General features: G+C 39.5%; 1 protein-coding gene across 1 annotated transcript; it reads left to right on the forward strand.

Moving 5' to 3' along the window:
* The first annotated feature begins 546 nt into the window (after window positions 1-546).
* Window positions 547-14,339, forward strand: AQP4 (aquaporin 4). The gene is made up of 5 exons (XM_017859972.1): window positions 547-733; window positions 3,823-4,237; window positions 5,132-5,296; window positions 5,577-5,657; window positions 9,901-14,339. Exons 1-5 carry the CDS (start codon window positions 702-704, stop codon window positions 10,177-10,179), a joined length of 972 nt encoding a protein of 323 aa, XP_017715461.1. The 5' UTR covers window positions 547-701; the 3' UTR covers window positions 10,180-14,339.
* Window positions 14,340-17,131: the final 2,792 nt, after the last annotated feature.

A 17,131-nucleotide genomic window follows, 5' to 3' on the forward strand; every position in this document is an offset into this window, starting at 1 on the left:
TAGGTTTCAAGAGGTTAAATTTACCTACAGTTCCCCATAATTTCATCCCCATCCAACTTTGATATTTTTTAAGTTTGCTACTTCTTTCCCCCAGATTATTAATATAACAGGTGAGCACCTAGAGCAGTCTTATTTCCTGTATTTCCTGTGTTTCCTTATTTTTATTGTCCAAATCAGTGCTGCCTGTGCTATAAATGGAGCTGCAGTTATATATTGTGCTTATAATGCTTCTTCTCAGATCAAAAACTTCAAACAGAATTCATTGGCTAAAAAATAAATGCACCAAAGTCTCTATCTCAATTCATCTCAACTGCTGGATTATACAAATTCATTTTCTAATAGTTGCCCAATTTAAACTACAACATATAACCAAACAAGACAAATTCTGAACAATTCTTTGTGGTAGGAAGAATTCAAATAAAGATTTGAGGAAATCCTCATTTTCAAACATTACTGGCTAAATAAAATAAACATAATGTAAGTAAATGTTTTTGCATTCCTGAAATGCCCTGTGTCTACAGTGATCAGGTACAGAAAAGTTACTTCAAGTTCAAATATAACTTAGCGATTGCCACATGGTGCAGAATCTTTCCACCCCTAACACTCCAAAAACCCAATCAGACAAGTGGCCGTAATCTGACTCCCAGCACACAGGGAGCAGCGGGGCAGGCAATGAGAGCTGCACTCTGGCTGGGGAAGGCATGAGTGACAGACCCACAGCAAGGCGGTGGGGGTAAGTCCTTCTTTGCCTTAAGGGATCAATGCTCAGGGCCAAAAGATGAAACTGTCTCTTTCATTACAGATGTTTGTGCCTTCTTAGGCAGAATCTGGATGGCAGCTATGGGGCAGGTGGGTGGTTCTTTTAGATCTAAGTACTGGGCATTTTCAGAAGAGAGGCATAGAGAAGGTAGAAGAAAAGGGATGCTTTTTAGGCAAATCCTCCATATGTTTGAGATCTGCAAAAGCCCAGAAAAATTGCCTTATGGAGGTAAATCTAGCTATAGTGCATTTCATCAGAAAAATTACTCACCCAGATCCTCAGCTGTCCTGGAGTGGATGAAGCTGAGTGTTCAGCTAGAAAATGATGTGTCCAATTCGGTACAACCGGGTCACATCAACAAATCCCCTTTGTTCTGGGGCAAAAGAAGCAAAACTAATTGTATTGATCATTTCCAGTGAGTGTGAACATGTAAGGGAACACCGACAATAAAAACAGGGTGCTATGGGTGATGCTGGGGTGAGCCCTCATAAGGCCAAAGATATGTCTATGCTGCCAGCAAACTGCAGGGTTCACAGCCGACTGAGGCTGGTACATCTGCCTTGGAAGGAGATCAGATTTTTGTGGATTAAAAAAACAAAAAAAGCTAAAAACATTCTTAAAGAGTACATTTATGTTTTGTTTTCAAGTTTTGCACTCTTTTAAATTTCTCTGGCTGATGAAAATTTGAAGCTGAAAGAGCAACTGAGTTTCTTAAATTAGGTCTCTGGAGAGGTAGACAGGTGCATGAGAGACCAAGCAGGGAGAGAACTGGGGAAATGGCAGAAGTGAGAGGTGAAGGGGGTGAGCGGGGGGCTGGTCTTTTCTGGGTCCCACCTCGCCTGGTGTCTCCTGCGGGGCTGAGAAGGACGTTGTTTCCTTCCCACCTAGCTTCCTTAGCCTCCTGTTTTGTCCTCCTCCTCCTCCTCCCCACTAACCCTGACCACAAACAACAGCACCTGTGATCGCATTTTGCCCCCTTTGCCATCTCGGCTACAGCCCTGGGCTGCCAGTGAGTTCAGAAGTGACTCTCCTAACTTGTTCAATGTATGACTTTTCTGAGTTTGCCCTCTTTGGGAATATTTTTAGTGTCTCCTCCGGGGTGCCCTCCCTGCCCCATTCCAGCTACCGTTTTTGTTTCTTTACATTCTCTTCCTCTAGAGAGTATGATGTCTTTGTCATCCCACCTGGGGTTTTTCATACTTCTGAGATTTGCTTCACTGGGGAAGGGGATGCATGGGATGTGGCTGGCCACCCCGCTGTGGAGCCAGCTCTTCCTTTTTCCTGCCACCCAGGCTTAGGCAAGAAAGGGTTTTTCACTCTCCACCTCTAAAGCAAAGTCCCTTAGCAAACTGAGGGCTAGGCTGAGCTGGAAATTCCCCTCACCCTTTTTGGCACTGCATTTCCTCACTACCCATGCAGAAAGCAGGCTCCCGGGAACATTCAGTGAGGTGGGGAAATGAAGGCCCCGCAATTTGTCAGAGGGAAAGCCACAATAATATTAATCTCTTAAAGCACTTGGCTTTCTTGCCTAACCCCTTACGTGGTCCTCTGCAATTAGATTCACTGGTAAATGCTCTCCATACTTCTTGGCTGTCATGACTATCAAAGGCAAAGGACAAGGGCAAAAGTCTTAGATGACATGGTAACTGGGGTAATTGCCCCCACAAAAGGGCAATCCTAGCCATTTCCTCCCAGAATGAGCAGTTGGCATCAGTATCGTCAAACCACCCCTTCTCTGCTCCAAAGATCTAATGACAGCAAGAGGGATATAGATGGGAGGAGAAGGCGTCCTCCCTCTCCCAGACTGCCTGCCCACCACCCTCCCCCGAGAAGCTCCGCAAGGTGAGACGCACTGTCCTCTAAGCCCATGTAACAGAAAGCCATCAAGAAGACCTTAGAGAAAAGCCGTTTTCCATAGAGCCTTCTGCTCAGGGGCCCAAAGTTTCCCTAGCCACACCCCCTTTTCCTGACTTCCCGAGCTCTGTACCATGAAGGCAAGAAGGGTACAGGGGCATTGCTGGCACACCCCAGCCTCCAGGCTCCCTTTGGCAGGTTTATCTGCGTTTGTACGGTCAGGGTCAAGGGGTGAGAGAGGATTGGGCACGAGGAGAGGCTGTCCTTCCTCCCCTAAAAGCATCCCCCCTCCCATCTCTCCCCACCTCCAGCGGCCAGGATGCAGCCGGGCCGGCGGGCAGGCGGGCGGACTCGCGGGGCCGATTCTGTGTGTGCACCTGGCTGCCGCCCCGGAGCCTGGCACGAGCCGGGAATGGCCGCTGCTCCGCCCTCTGAGAGGCGCTGCAGGCTCCCTGGGGACGGAGGTTGACACGTCCCTGTGCCGCGCGCCCAGATCTGGGCGGTGCGCGGTGTCCCTTGGGCAGGTTCAGCTCCCGGGCTCCTCCCGCTGGCAGCCTGCTCGCTCCTGGCGCAAAGGAGAGTGAGGGAGTGTCGCTGTCCCAGCTGAGGCCCCGCCTGTTCCCATCGCCCTAGCTAGTCACCAGAAGCTCCTCTCCCCTCAATGAGTTCACTTTCTCAAAAGACAGTCTTCAGCACCCTGGCTTCCTAGAAGTCTTCCTCCTTAATCCAGAGTCTTGGGGGAGGGGGAGATTTTCAGAATGCCATTTCAAAGCAATCAAATGCAAAGCTAGAAAAGACGACCCCCCCCACGCATACCTTGTTTTAATGCTTTATGTTCAAAATATAAGTGGCATGTAAAATGTACTTGAAACTTAAAAACTTGCTCTAAGGGAATTAAGCACAAGGTAAATATATTTTATTCTTAATCTTTTAAGGAATTTGATTTAGACATTTTCCTTTCTAGGGACAGTTTGGATAATTTTCCAGTGAAACTGGATGATCTTTGAATATTAAATCAAAGGAGACTAGAATAACAGTCTCTTGACTATTCATGAAGGAGCTTTAGCAGAAGCATTCTTTCTTGGTGTTCTAATCACACTTGGCAGCACCTGCCCACAGTACCTGAAGATGGCAGGCCTTGTTCCCTTCATCTAAATTCATAAACCTGGGTGTAGTGGCTTCTGATGATGATTTGTTTCTCTTTTCAGTAAGTGTGGACCTTTGTGTACCAGAGAGAACATCATGGTGGCTTTCAGAGGGGTCTGGACTCAAGCTTTCTGGAAAGCAGTCACAGCGGAATTTCTGGCCATGCTTATTTTTGTTCTCCTAAGCCTGGGATCCACCATCAACTGGGGTGGAACAGAAAAGCCTTTACCGGTCGACATGGTTCTCATCTCCCTTTGCTTTGGACTCAGCATTGCAACCATGGTGCAGTGCTTTGGCCACATCAGCGGTGGCCACATCAACCCTGCAGTGACTGTGGCCATGGTGTGCACCAGGAAGATAAGCATCGCCAAGTCTGTCTTCTACATTGCAGCCCAGTGCCTGGGGGCCATCATTGGAGCAGGAATCCTCTATCTGGTCACACCTCCCAGTGTGGTGGGAGGCCTGGGAGTCACCATGGTAGCATCTTTAGCTATTTTCAAACTAGGACTCTAAGCTTCTTGCAAACTCTTTGCTAAATAATGCCTTGGTGGCATGAGGCACATCCCTAAAATAGCTAATTTACTCCTAAGGAATTTTTGGATGATTCTTAATAGTGTGAAAACTGATTCTGGCAGTATTTAGGTATATCTATAAGAAATCATTGTTTGCTCTTGAGTGCTTAAAAATAACAAAATCTAGGTGGCCTGAAAATTGTGTTGGTTTTTACCTCTCCTTCTCCCATTCCAATTACTATATTGACTTTATATTTAGCTTCATGCATTTTCCTTACAATTATTTGTTCACTAGCAGGAAAAAACTATTTTCTTGTCATGTTCATAAGATGTACAATGATCTATATAAAGGGTTGTGCTTAAAAAACATAGACATCCGATCCTAGTTTTGTTCTTAGCTGATTAGGAGTATCAATTGTTAACTCAGCACCAGGGCTGATTAAAAAAAAAAAAAAAAAAAAAAAACAAATGGCTTAAATTTTAATTGAAATATATATTAATTAATTTAAACCTAATTAATGGATTTAATCATTGCCTTATGCAATTACAAGGCTCTCAAGAAATTCTTTTACAAGTTAAGTGCTGCAGTGGCACATTTTGCTTCCTTTGTAGAAAAGGACATTTAGCACAAACTCCTGCTTGGTCATTGTAAGAGTAATTAGCTGTGATGACCCAAAATGAATGTAAATTTATTCTTTCTTTTTGGGGGGGTGAGAGAAGGAAGGTTTCAGTTGAAGGTGAGGTAGAAGACTCACCTTTATTTTTACACGGATCAAATGTGCCTTTCACAGTGATATTAATACATTGTCATCGAAAATACTCTTGCTTCAATTCTGATGGAGTATTTTTCCTTCTCTAGGTTCATGGAAATCTTACCGCTGGTCATGGTCTCCTAGTTGAGTTGATAATCACATTTCAGTTGGTGTTTACTATCTTTGCCAGCTGTGATTCCAAACGGACTGATGTCACTGGCTCAATAGCTTTAGCAATTGGATTTTCTGTTGCAATTGGACATTTATTTGCAGTAAGTTTCCAAGTCCATTTATATAATCAATCCCACCTCATTTATCCTCACTCTAGCTGGCCTGAAGATGTTGTGTTTTACAGCAGTTGCTCTTTAGTATCCAGCCATGACTGTCCATTTTAGGTTGTAATTTTTCCAACTGCTCAATAAGAATGTTGATCTAGCTGCTAACATCTTGTGGTTCCTCTAAGTGACAAATGACAGCAAATTGCAATGAATGATACTTGCTAGTAGCCCTGTTTCAGCAATGTCTGAAGTTGTTTTTTCTTGTTTCCTATAGATCAATTATACTGGTGCCAGCATGAATCCCGCTCGATCCTTTGGACCTGCAGTTATCATGGGAAATTGGGAAAACCACTGGGTAACCCTCATATTGATAGTCCCTGTCTTCCTACAGTTGAGGACAATTACCTGTGGGACTCTTGTATTTTTCATTATCTTGCTTACTAGTTTCTCTTGCATTTCTCCAACCTTGACCCCCACTTTATTTACATCTTTTATAAAGACTAGGGAAAGACTAGCACAGATCTGCTGTAAAACATCTCTTATATATCTGTTCTAGGCCTTCAATTACAGTCTTTTCCTTTTTTGAAGCACTATTTTAGACACTGTACCTGACAGACTGCAGCAGAATACACTGTATATGGAGGTTGCCCATGTGGATCAAGTTAAAGTTAGCATGGTGTAGTAAATATGGTGTTTAAATAATTGAAAGTAAAGTCTTCCCAGCAAATCACAAAAAAAAATTGCAAAAAAAAAAAAAATGAATGAAACACTTAAAACCTCTGCCCATAGCAAAGTTATTTACCCTTTTTTGTTTACAAATGCATAAACTCAATTAATAGTGTGTAAGTTGCAAATATTTGAACTGCAGATGGTGTCGAATAAATAATGCAAAGGTTTATGCTATTATCACCATAACCGTAACTGGAAAAATGAATGACTCACAGAAAAGGCTCACTTTTCAGTCTCAAACCCAACCTATTATTAATAAATATTTATGAATGTAGTGGCAGTGCTTCCAGAGAATAGCAGTGTCCATTTAAAAATATTATAATTAATTTTGTTTCAGTTGTTTCTCACAGCAAAGAAATTTAAATCCTTTACAATTAAATAAGTAATGCAGCAATTGTGAAGGCCACCAACATGCTAACTTACAATAGCCAATAAAAATATGACACCTGTAAGCCAGCTTCAAAGAGGGCTAGCTTTTATTATAGCTTACATATTGCAAATGTCACCTGCAACTTTAAAAAATTCATGAATATAACAGAATATGCCCCTTGTGTTTATTCAGACAGTGATTACTGACCTAGTCACAGCCATTCATCTATGGTATACACTGCAAATGACAAGAAAATGCACCACTGCTCTGTGCATTCACTTCTAAGAAAAGTATACCAAATCTTTAAAAGTAATCTACAGCATTAAATAACAGAATGAGAGTCAGTGTTCAAATCAAGACTTGGCCAACAATGCCATCCATGAGATTAGTCATTTTGCCACTGATACCTCCATTTTTGTGTCAAAAAAGTTACCACATTAACAGAAATGGAAATTTCTAGTGAGTAGTATATGATCTTTTTCTTCTTCTTCTTTTTGAGATGGAGTCTTGCTCTGTTGCCCAGGCTGGAGTGCAGTGGCACGATTTCGGCTTGCTGCAACCTCCTCCTCCTGGGTTCAAGAGATTCTCCTACCTCAGCCTCCTGAGTAGCTGGGATTACAGGTGCACGCCACCACACCCAGCTAATTTTTGTATTTTTTCGTAGAGACAGGGTTTCACTATGTTGGCCAGGCTGGTCTCGAACTCCTGACCTTAGGTGATCCACCCGCCTCAGCCTCCCAAAGTGCTGGGATTATAGGCATGAGCCACAGTGCCCAGCCCTGATCTTATAATGAAAATACAACTTTCAGTTCAACAAATTAAATTGAAACTATTTTGTCATTAACAACTTTTAGTTAAATTTATAAGCACTTGAAAATGTAGATGAAAATATGTATTTTATTAATTACTTGTCAGTTGTAGTAAGCTAGTTAAAATTTAAATAGTAGGAAAATTCTTAGCTTGTTGATTAAACCAAAAGTTTCCCATGCTATATCATACCAAACTTAATTCTACTAAAAATAGCAATGGTTATATGAAATGTAGAACTAAAGTATATTTGTAGGTAGAGAGATTAGGAATAACATTAAAATATTAATTGGGTTTTTTGTATAGTATAATGATATTATTTTAGTTTTCTTTACACTTTTACACGTTTTCTAGATTTTTAGCAATAAAGATTCTTTAAAGTACATATGACTTCATCTGAAATAGCAACTTGACACTGAGATCTGTTTATTGTTGAGAACATGCATCTAGGTCTCTCACTCACAGATGTTTTGGAAAAGGTAGTAATTATTTTGCTGTTCTGTTCTCCCTTGTGGGATTTGTAGCCTGTGGAATAGTATATGTCTAATGGGACCTTACTAAAGGAACAAAGAATAAAGACATTTAGAGGAGGGCTCCCGTTTCTCCTTTAAAAGAGCATAGAGAAAATAAAGGCTCATACGGGTTTTTTCATGTTCAAGAGAGGAACTTGATTCTTCCAGCCACTCTAACAATAGTTTGCCCGTCAATGTTATGTCTTCCGCCTCAGCTTAAAGTTTGAATTTTATTTAAATCTTACAATGAGGATGCAAACTGAGATTAATTTGCAGAGGGTGTTTTAAACAAAAAGCATCCATAATTTTTTTCTCAAATGAGTAATACAGTGGTAAACAGTATACTACAGTGTTTGGAACAGTGTTTCAAAAGAGAGGTTTTCATTTTATTTTTTGTTTGTTTGTTTGTCTGAGACAGGGTCTTACTCTGCTGCCCAGGCTGGAGTACAATGACATGATCATGGCTCACTGCAGCCTCAACCTCCCTAGGCTCAAGTGATCCTCCTATCTCAGCCTCCCAAGTAGCTGGGACTACAGGTGCACACCACCAAGCCCAGCTAATTTTTTTGTATTTTGTAGAGACAGGGTTTCACCATGTTGCTCAGGCTGAACCAAACTCCTGGGCTCAAGCGATCCACCCACCTCAGCCTCCCAAACTGCTGAGATTACAGGGGTGAGCCACTGTGCCCAGCCTCAAATGAGAGGTTTGAAGTCAGACAGGTCTGAAATCTCAGCTCAACCATTTGCTAAGCACAAAATCTTAAGCAAGCGTCTTACCCTCTCAGACTGTCACTCTTCTTTTCATAAAATGGGAAGAATAATAATATTTATCTCATAGATTATTGTTAGAATTAAATGAGATTATACAAGAAAAGTGCCAAGTATGGCTGGCTCGGGGACAGTGCTAAAAAAGCAGGGTTTCTGTTGACCAAGTGTGTCTGCTAAATAAATGTCTAATATTCTACAGCACACATGTGCTCTAAAGCAAATGTCTGCACTTCATTCAAACTCAAAACTTTATTCTAGGTGCATAGCTAATATGTAATAATAATTTCCGGCTGGGCACGGTGGCTCACGCCTGTAATCCCAGCACTTTGGGAGGCCGAGGTGGGCGGAACATGAGGTCAGGAGATTGAGACCATCCTGCGTAACACGATGAGACCCTGTCTCTACTAAAAATACAAAAATTTAGCCAGGCGTGGTGGCAGGCACCTGTAGTCCCAGCTACTCGGGAGGCTAAGGCAGGAGAATGGCGTGAACCCGGGAGGCCGAGCTTGCAGTGAGCAGAGATCACCCCACTGCACTCCAGCCTGGGCGACAGAGGGAGACTCCTTCTCAAAATAATAATAATAATAATAATAATCTCCATTTATTTTAATCCTGTGGAATTGCTACTCCTCAACTAGCCATAAACTCATGTTTTTTCACCAAGCCACCATCGTAAGAACCACATAGATGAAAGCTATCCGCACAGTAATGAACACATGAGGTTTTCATTTAAATCAAATCACCAAATTTTGGAAGCCTGGAACGGAGCAGATAGTACTAAGAACTAAAAACTATTAAGTACTTTACAAGTATTATTGCACTTAATCCTTTTACCCCATGAGGTTCGTATTATTATAATCCCCACTTTACAGATGGGGAAAGTAAGGCTTTGAAAGTTAAGTAACTGATACAAGCACTCACAGCTCTGCTAAGCGGTAGAGCTGGGTTGGTTTTGATCATGCTGACCTGAATAATGGAATCCCCAAAAGATAAAGTCTGTGTGATGATCATGATTGTGCAGGAAACCAGTGAAAGATGACAATATTGAGAAAATAAGGACTCTCCAGAAATTTTTTTTCTATATTAAAGAATTCTTAGTGCGCTTAATTTGTAACCCCACCAAAGAGGAGCTATCTTTACATTAAGGATTATCATATGATGGAAAGAACATAATTAATGAAAAGAGAATAGGAGATGAAACAGTTCCTTCTTGTTTTCTGTTCAAATGCTGTTTAATGATTTATGGATCTCTGATGAGGATTTGGTGTTTTTTATTTCCTCTCCAATTCCCCTCTTTTTGATGCATGACACAAATACACTCTTAATTTAACCCAGCTAGATTATATTCATGAGCTGCTCAATGGAATAGCTTCTCTCTAGTTATACTCTATCCTCTTTCATCTTTTCCTTAGATATATTGGGTTGGGCCCATCATAGGAGCTGTCCTCGCTGGTGGCCTTTATGAGTATGTCTTCTGTCCAGATGTTGAACTCAAACGTCGTTTTAAAGAAGCCTTCAGCAAAGCTGCCCAGCAAACAAAAGGAAGCTACATGGAGGTGGAGGACAACAGGAGTCAGGTAGAGACGGATGACCTGATTCTAAAACCTGGAGTGGTGCACGTGATTGACATGGACCGGGGAGAGGAGAAGAAGGGGAAAGACCAGTCCGGAGAGGTATTGTCTTCAGTATGACTAGAAGATCGCACTGAAAGCAGACAAGACTCCTTAGAACTGTCCTCAGATTTCCTTCCACCCATTAAGGAAACAGATTTATTATAAATTAGACATGTGCAGGTTTGTTGTTTCATGTCCTATTAGTCAGTCTAAACAATAAATATTTCATAAATTAGCAAGGAGGAAAGGAAGAAACCTATTGTGAATTTCAAATCTAAAAAAAGAAATATTTTAAAAATATCCTTAAGCAAATATATACCTATTTTATCTAGTTACCTTTCATTAACAACCAATTTTAAATGTGTGTCAAGATTTGGCTAAGTCTTGCCTGACAGAACTCAAAGACACGTCTATCAGCTTATTCCCTCTCTACTGGGATATTGGTATGGTCAATTCTTATTTGAATAGTTATTCTGTTAAACTAAGTTTAACAATGGCAAAATACAGTATGTTATAGTCATGCACATACAAGAGAGAAAGCATAACAAGCTCTTTCATGAGCAATCCCTTATTTATAGAGTACCTCAGCAAAAGAGCATTAGCCAGTGTCACTGCTAATCAGTTACTTCCTTCCATTTATATCACAAATACACAAGTTTCAATTCTAACTTCAATTCGTAGTATTTCTTCTTCCTCCTCATTGCCTAAAGTAATGTGGGACTAAAGCCCAGAAATTTGAAAAGAGTATTCAGAAACCCTTCCCAAATCATAAGAGCACCTATTGAGATGCAAGACAAGCAGACTCATAAAATCTTATAGAGGCAGAGGAAAAGTTACCATCATACAAAAATCACAAACAGAAAGGAAATCTGTACTCTGGTATCAAATGGTTGATCTGTTTTCAGTGCACACCCTCAAATGCACCACACCAGTTTAATGATCTAAGCTTTTAACCCCTTTACCACTTTGCTTATTTTTTAAAAATTTATTGGCAAAACTGGGGATTTTGTTTGTAACTTTGGTTATCTATATTTAAACATTAGCTGAGACGTATTTTTGATAACAAGAACTTAGCTAGTTGAGTCCTGGCTTTTTGTTGATTATTTAAGCTGTGTTCACTCTAGAAGGTATAAAGGCCCTGTCCCAATCTCTGCCCTCTCACTTCTCATGACATTTGTTGATAATCTTTACTGCATGTGTAATCATACTTGAGTGAATTAAAATGTATGACAGACAAGGTACAACATGGTTGTAGAATAAAATGGTAAGGACGTCAGATCACTCTGTATTCAAAGCTTACCAGAAGACCAATCTTTCATTTCTGGATCTATTGTACATAACCCAGCACATTTTTAAAGTATTTTTGTTCCTGACTCATTTACTTGTCAAAATAATTTGGTTTTTGGTCCTGCTTTGCCTTTTGTCAGTAGAATGTTCTCCAGAAACCCCAGTTTCTGTCATCTTAACTAGTCTAGTCTAGCTGTTATCTTAGACAAAGAACTGCAAATGTCAATTTCACTGAACAAAAGCTATTAGAAGGAAAGCAGAAACCTATCACTGCAAGGAGTGACTTGTGAATAACTGATGATCAAGGGCTGTCTTCTCTCAAGCACGGTTCCAACTGTGTGTCACTTTTTAGCGTTAATGGCAGTTGTGTGTCTGTGGCAATGAGATAATGGACCACTATTAAACCTGATTCTCTTCGGTGCTAGGAAAGAGTGATGTGTGAGATTCCAGAGAGTCATCACACCAGTGTTATGCCTGGGAGTGCCATTGGCATACCGCAGGTGCCTAAATCCCAGGCCCCTTTCTCAGGGGGCGTGGCCACACCACACACTGTGCCAGTGACATATGGTTACTTCCTAGCAGGGACGGCACCTATGGAAACTGGGGTGCAAATCTCCCAAAGATGGTTTGCACCGTCATTTCAAATGTTTGCACAATATACCACTTAGAGGCTTAAAGTCAGGGTGGTTCAGTTCAAAAGGTAATATCAACCATCAGCAAACATGTCAATTTAAAAATAAGTTCAGTTAACAAGGAAGTGTTAAACAGATTTTTTGAATACACTTACAATATACTGGCTTATAATCATTTTTATTCTGCCATATGGTTTATTTCATATACACTCACTTCCAATTATAGTATTCAATAAGTTAGGGTTTAAAAAAAGTGAATGATGTTTTTGTAATTTGTTTCTAGTAGCTAGCAGAGAGCCTGGCACATAGTAGGTATTTGAAACAAGTGTGTTAATTAATAAAAAATATATAAATCTCATTTGAGATTTAAGAATATAAATAATTTTCTTTTAATCTTTATTTTGCTCAATATTTAATAGGAAGTATGATTTCAAGGACTACTAAAGGAAGGCAATATAAATGTGAAAACCATAAAATGTATTTTTTGCATTCTACTATTTTAGGGGCATGAAATGAATGAAAGCTTTAGCACTTTTCCCCCCTACATATGAGACAACATATTTTTTATTTCACTCAAGGCTCTGCCAGTAAAAAGTAATGAAATTGTACCTTTCTAATGACATCTATGCAGCAGGGGTCTCTCGCCTTGTGGATGACACCAAATTATCCAAGTGTATTAGAAGACTGGGGCTTTTTTCTTTAATCCCTTCTTATTAATGAAGTGCATAGTGCTGCTCCCAGGAGACCACTGCTGACAAATACACAGAGAAGAGATCAGAGAGGAAAAACTGGGAAGACATAAATGAATTATACCCAGCCATGAAACAATGCCAACTGTCTCTTCCCTAAGGAAGAGTACAATTACCCTAAAATTGTAAGGTGGCCCCTACACTGAAAACGCACATAGTTTGTCAAAAGTGTACAAAAGGGAAAGAGTCCGATTTTAAGCTTTCAAGGGACCAGAATTTGAATGTATGTTTCCATTGTTGAAGATCACATTTTCTTCAAAGAGCCTTAACCTTTTATACTGGAAGGAAATATTTTCTGGGCCTAAGTAGTTGCCTAAATTTAAGATTCCTACACGTTATTTCTGCCATTGATGCTTTTCCTAAACCCTTATACTATCTTTTTATCATCTGAGCCTTTTCTTAATGTAGCTCCTAGGTGCTAGCTAGAGCTGCTCCTCAGTATTGAAGACTTTACAAGAAGATTAGAAATCTTTGGAAAATATATGTGATGAAATTGAACTATATGATTTATTAGAGATCTGACTCCAAAGAGTACAGAATACTGTTCTCAGACCATGAAACCAGACAACACTTGTATTGGTTTAAACTCGATAATAACAGGAAAATCCCAAAATAGAGCAGTAAATTCAAATGGTAGGATGAATCCTGGAAAGCCTCCGATTGCAGCATGTTGACACCAACCTCACATGTTATGAACATTTCACAGAGAAATTGCCTTTGTGACAACTGAAGATGGCACAGATATCTTCTGTGTCTGAGGGGCACAGACAACCTTATCAAACAATATAAAAGCCAATATAAATTCTCATTGTAAGTACTACGGAATATGCAAATTCAGAACATTTTATACCTAAAGGTAATTCTGTCTTTCCTAATGTGTTTATAACACGAAAATTATTGGAAGATGTGGTTACTATTTGGAAAGTGTAATGTAACAAAACTCTCTTTCGTTACCACAAATTTTGTGAGTTTAGTACTTTACAGATTGTCCCATAAGGGCAGTAGCTTTGGAAACCCATAATTCTCCAAAATAAATGAAAGACATTTAATTCAAGGATCAAAAATTGTGGCCACTTTTGCAAATGACTACCTATGGCCTGTGAAAATACATTTCAAAAAATGTTATGTGCAATGAACACTAAATGTAAGAGCAGTTACAGTGTGACTCACTCATGTTAAAAAAATCAAAGAGCTAAAAAATACATCTAATTTATGTATTCCATTGGAATGTATTTCTAGGTTTTCTTCAGGATTAATTAAATAAACATGCAATTTATGAAAACATATAAACAATTATTTATCACTTTTATGACCCAAATCACAATAAAATTGTCATTTAGGATAAACTGGGGAGAATAGACTGAACATATGGTTATATTCACAGTTATTTATTAACTTAAATGTTATTCCAACATTAGAGTTAATGTTAAAAAGATTTAAACTGTAATGTCTAATATTTGGAATAATATATTAAAGTATTAGCATTGTGGTTGATTTTCACAAATTATGTTGCATCTTGTACTACTAAGCTCGTGAAAATAAACATTCAGATGTTTTAAAAGGTAAATATGTTTGATAAAGTTAAAAATTCATTTGTAGTTAGATCTTAAGATGATCCTTTAGAATGATCAGGAGGTTTTGATATTTGAGTATAATCAACACCAAAGGAAATGGTGGTAGGCCCATGAAATCAAATGTATTTTTTGAAAGCCTGCAGAGTATACACTGTGGGATCCCCTGATACAGATAGTGAAAATTGTGTTTGTACAGGCTTAATTCTGAATGTCCACATCTATGCAAAATAAACCATTGGTTATCAGCTATCATTATGATGAATCTAAAAGCGAAGACACAAACAACTGCCACTAGTATTGCTAAATAAATGATCCATCCTCAGGCCATTTGGCAGATTCTGCCTACCCAGATGGATAATGTAGGCTCAATGAGTACTGGTTTAACCCTCCGGGTTCTTGGTTTCAGGGGCTTCTCAATTTTGAGAGGTTATACACTCTCAGTGGAAGACTAAGGACAACCATGTATGTAGTGTGCAACCCATCAGATGAGTGGTGAGTGATGCCTTATAAGCCAGGTGGATAAGCACCTCACTTATAGCATTGGTCACACTGTAGTGAAATCATTGGTGTAGGTGTCTATCTCCCCCACTAGATTCTAAACTCCTTACTGTGTCTTATTTCTTCTGTATCTTCCCACTCCCACCTCTACCCGTTGGCACTGAGACGAGGCTTGACTTTTCACTCAATAAGTGCCTTTCACTCAATAAGTGCTTGTTGCATGGATAAAAAAAGAATTAATATCTTATAATCATTAGGAAATGTTCAATCTAGTTGGATTTTGCTGCATAGATGTGTGCTAAATATTTGAATTCTTATCGTTTCAGGTAGAAACCCAAAATTAGCTCAAACACTAAAGAAAAAGGGAAATGCACACAAAGAATAAAACACTAATTGGATTTCTAAAATTTATACCTAATGTGTAGGCAACTAGACATGTTTTCATTGCTATATTTATACAATGGCCAGATGTTAGATGAAATTTAGCTCAATGAGTACTGCAGCAAAAAAAAAAAAAAAAAATTTTAACAAGCATAGAAACCCACAGATAAAATGTCAGCTTGCTTTTGGATAATTAGTCCATTTGGAAAATGTCCAAAACAATGTCACCTGAATTAATTCTTACTATTTTTCCGTTTTTATACTTCTTCAATCTTTGGGTTTAAGGCAACATTAAGAACTCCAAAAAGCTGAGTTGAGTTCTTCAATTTCCACATGTTCAGAAATCTCTGGGAAATGATGATGATGTTTGTAATCTTTTTGCATACCACATGGCTGATGCTCAATACATGCAAGATGGATGGATGGATGGATGGATGGATGGATGGATGGATGGATAGATGATGGATGGATGATGGATAGGTGGATAGATGGATGATAAATGATGGATGGATGGGTGGATGACAGAAACACTCTAATCTGGGAGATACTAAACTAATCTGTGAGTAGATGAAAATCATAGCCTGTATTCCTTCTATCCTTTCAAGGATTGCTTTTCATAGAAGAGTTATAGAGTTATGAAAGCATCAGCCAAGGGTTTCAAGGGAAGAGGAGAAATGAATGCATTAGAATAATTATCAATTGTGAGCACATATATGGGAATTTTGAATGTATAAATATTATTCTCAAGTACTTAATATTCGAAGCTCATTGTGGGCCAAGCATTACTGTCATTCCCATTTCCAAAGATGAGGAAACCAAGTGTCAAGGAAATTAAGTAAATTACTCAAAATTACATTTAAAGGTAAAGCAAAAACTGGAATATAGATCCCAATTGATCCCAATCCCTACATAGTTCCCCTAAATCACACAAAGTTCTCTCATTCGTCTATCAGCTTCATTTCCCACTAGCTATGTTTCCTTTAAGTGGCAAAAAAATAACAACATGTTCTATCTATACCATGGGAACACCCCGTGTCAACACCACCAAAGGGCAATAAAGTAAGTACTACAGGACTAGACTAAGTACTGTAGACCTTACAAAAGGTCTCAAATAAGAGAATAGTGCTGACTGCTACAATGGGTTTAATTTAGGATACTCTGGATAATTTAGGAAATTTTCGGTTGTTTTATCCTTAGGAAAATATTATAAATCCCACTATTTGAAACATTTTTCATTTAGTCTAGAAAACAGAGTTGAGGATAACTACAAAGTTAGTGAGAAGATCTTCCACATTTCAATATGAAAAATAATAACATTAGCTTTCTATTTTTGTGCGCTTACTCAAGCTTTACATAAGTTTACTTATTCCTCATAGAAGCCTTATGAGGTAGGTCCTGCTACTATTCCCATTTTTCAGGTAAAGAAACGAGCTGGGCCAGGCGCAGTGGCTCACGCCTGTAATTCCAGCACTTTGGGAGGCCAAGGCGGGCGGATTACCTGAGGTCAGGAGTCCAAGCTCAGCCTGACCAACATGGTGAAACCCTATCTCTGCAAAAAATACAAAAATTAGCTGGGCATAGTGGCACACGCTTGTAATCCCAGCTACTAGGGAGGCTGAGAGGGGAGAATCACTCGAAACCAGGTGGCAGAGGCTGCAGTGAGCAGAGATGGTGCCAGTGCCCTCCAGCCTGGGCGACAGAGTGAGAAAAAAATAAAAATAAATAAACAGAAAGAGAGAGAGAGAGGAAAGAGAAGGAAGGAAGGAAGGAAGGAAGGGAGGAAGGGAGGAAGGGAGGGAAAAAGAGAGAGAAAGAGAGAGAAAGAAAGAAAGAAAGAGAAAGAAAGAAAGAGAGAGAGAGAGAAAGGAAGGAAGGAAGGAAGGAAGGAAGGAAGGAAGGAAGGAAGGAA

Source organism: Rhinopithecus bieti, unplaced genomic scaffold (genome assembly GCF_001698545.2).
Source record: "Rhinopithecus bieti isolate Rb0 unplaced genomic scaffold, ASM169854v2 scaffold_51907, whole genome shotgun sequence".
In the NCBI taxonomy this organism is placed as follows: Eukaryota; Metazoa; Chordata; class Mammalia; order Primates; family Cercopithecidae; genus Rhinopithecus; species Rhinopithecus bieti.

Coding starts and splice junctions, on each gene's coding strand:
- AQP4 (XM_017859972.1), top strand. CDS start 702: ATGAGTGACAGACCCACAGCAAGGCGGTGGGG. Junction 5,297..5,576: donor CAATTGGACATTTATTTGCA/GTAAGTTTCCAA, acceptor TGTTTCCTATAG/ATCAATTATACTGGTGCCAG. Junction 5,658..9,900: donor GAAATTGGGAAAACCACTGG/GTAACCCTCATA, acceptor TCTTTTCCTTAG/ATATATTGGGTTGGGCCCAT.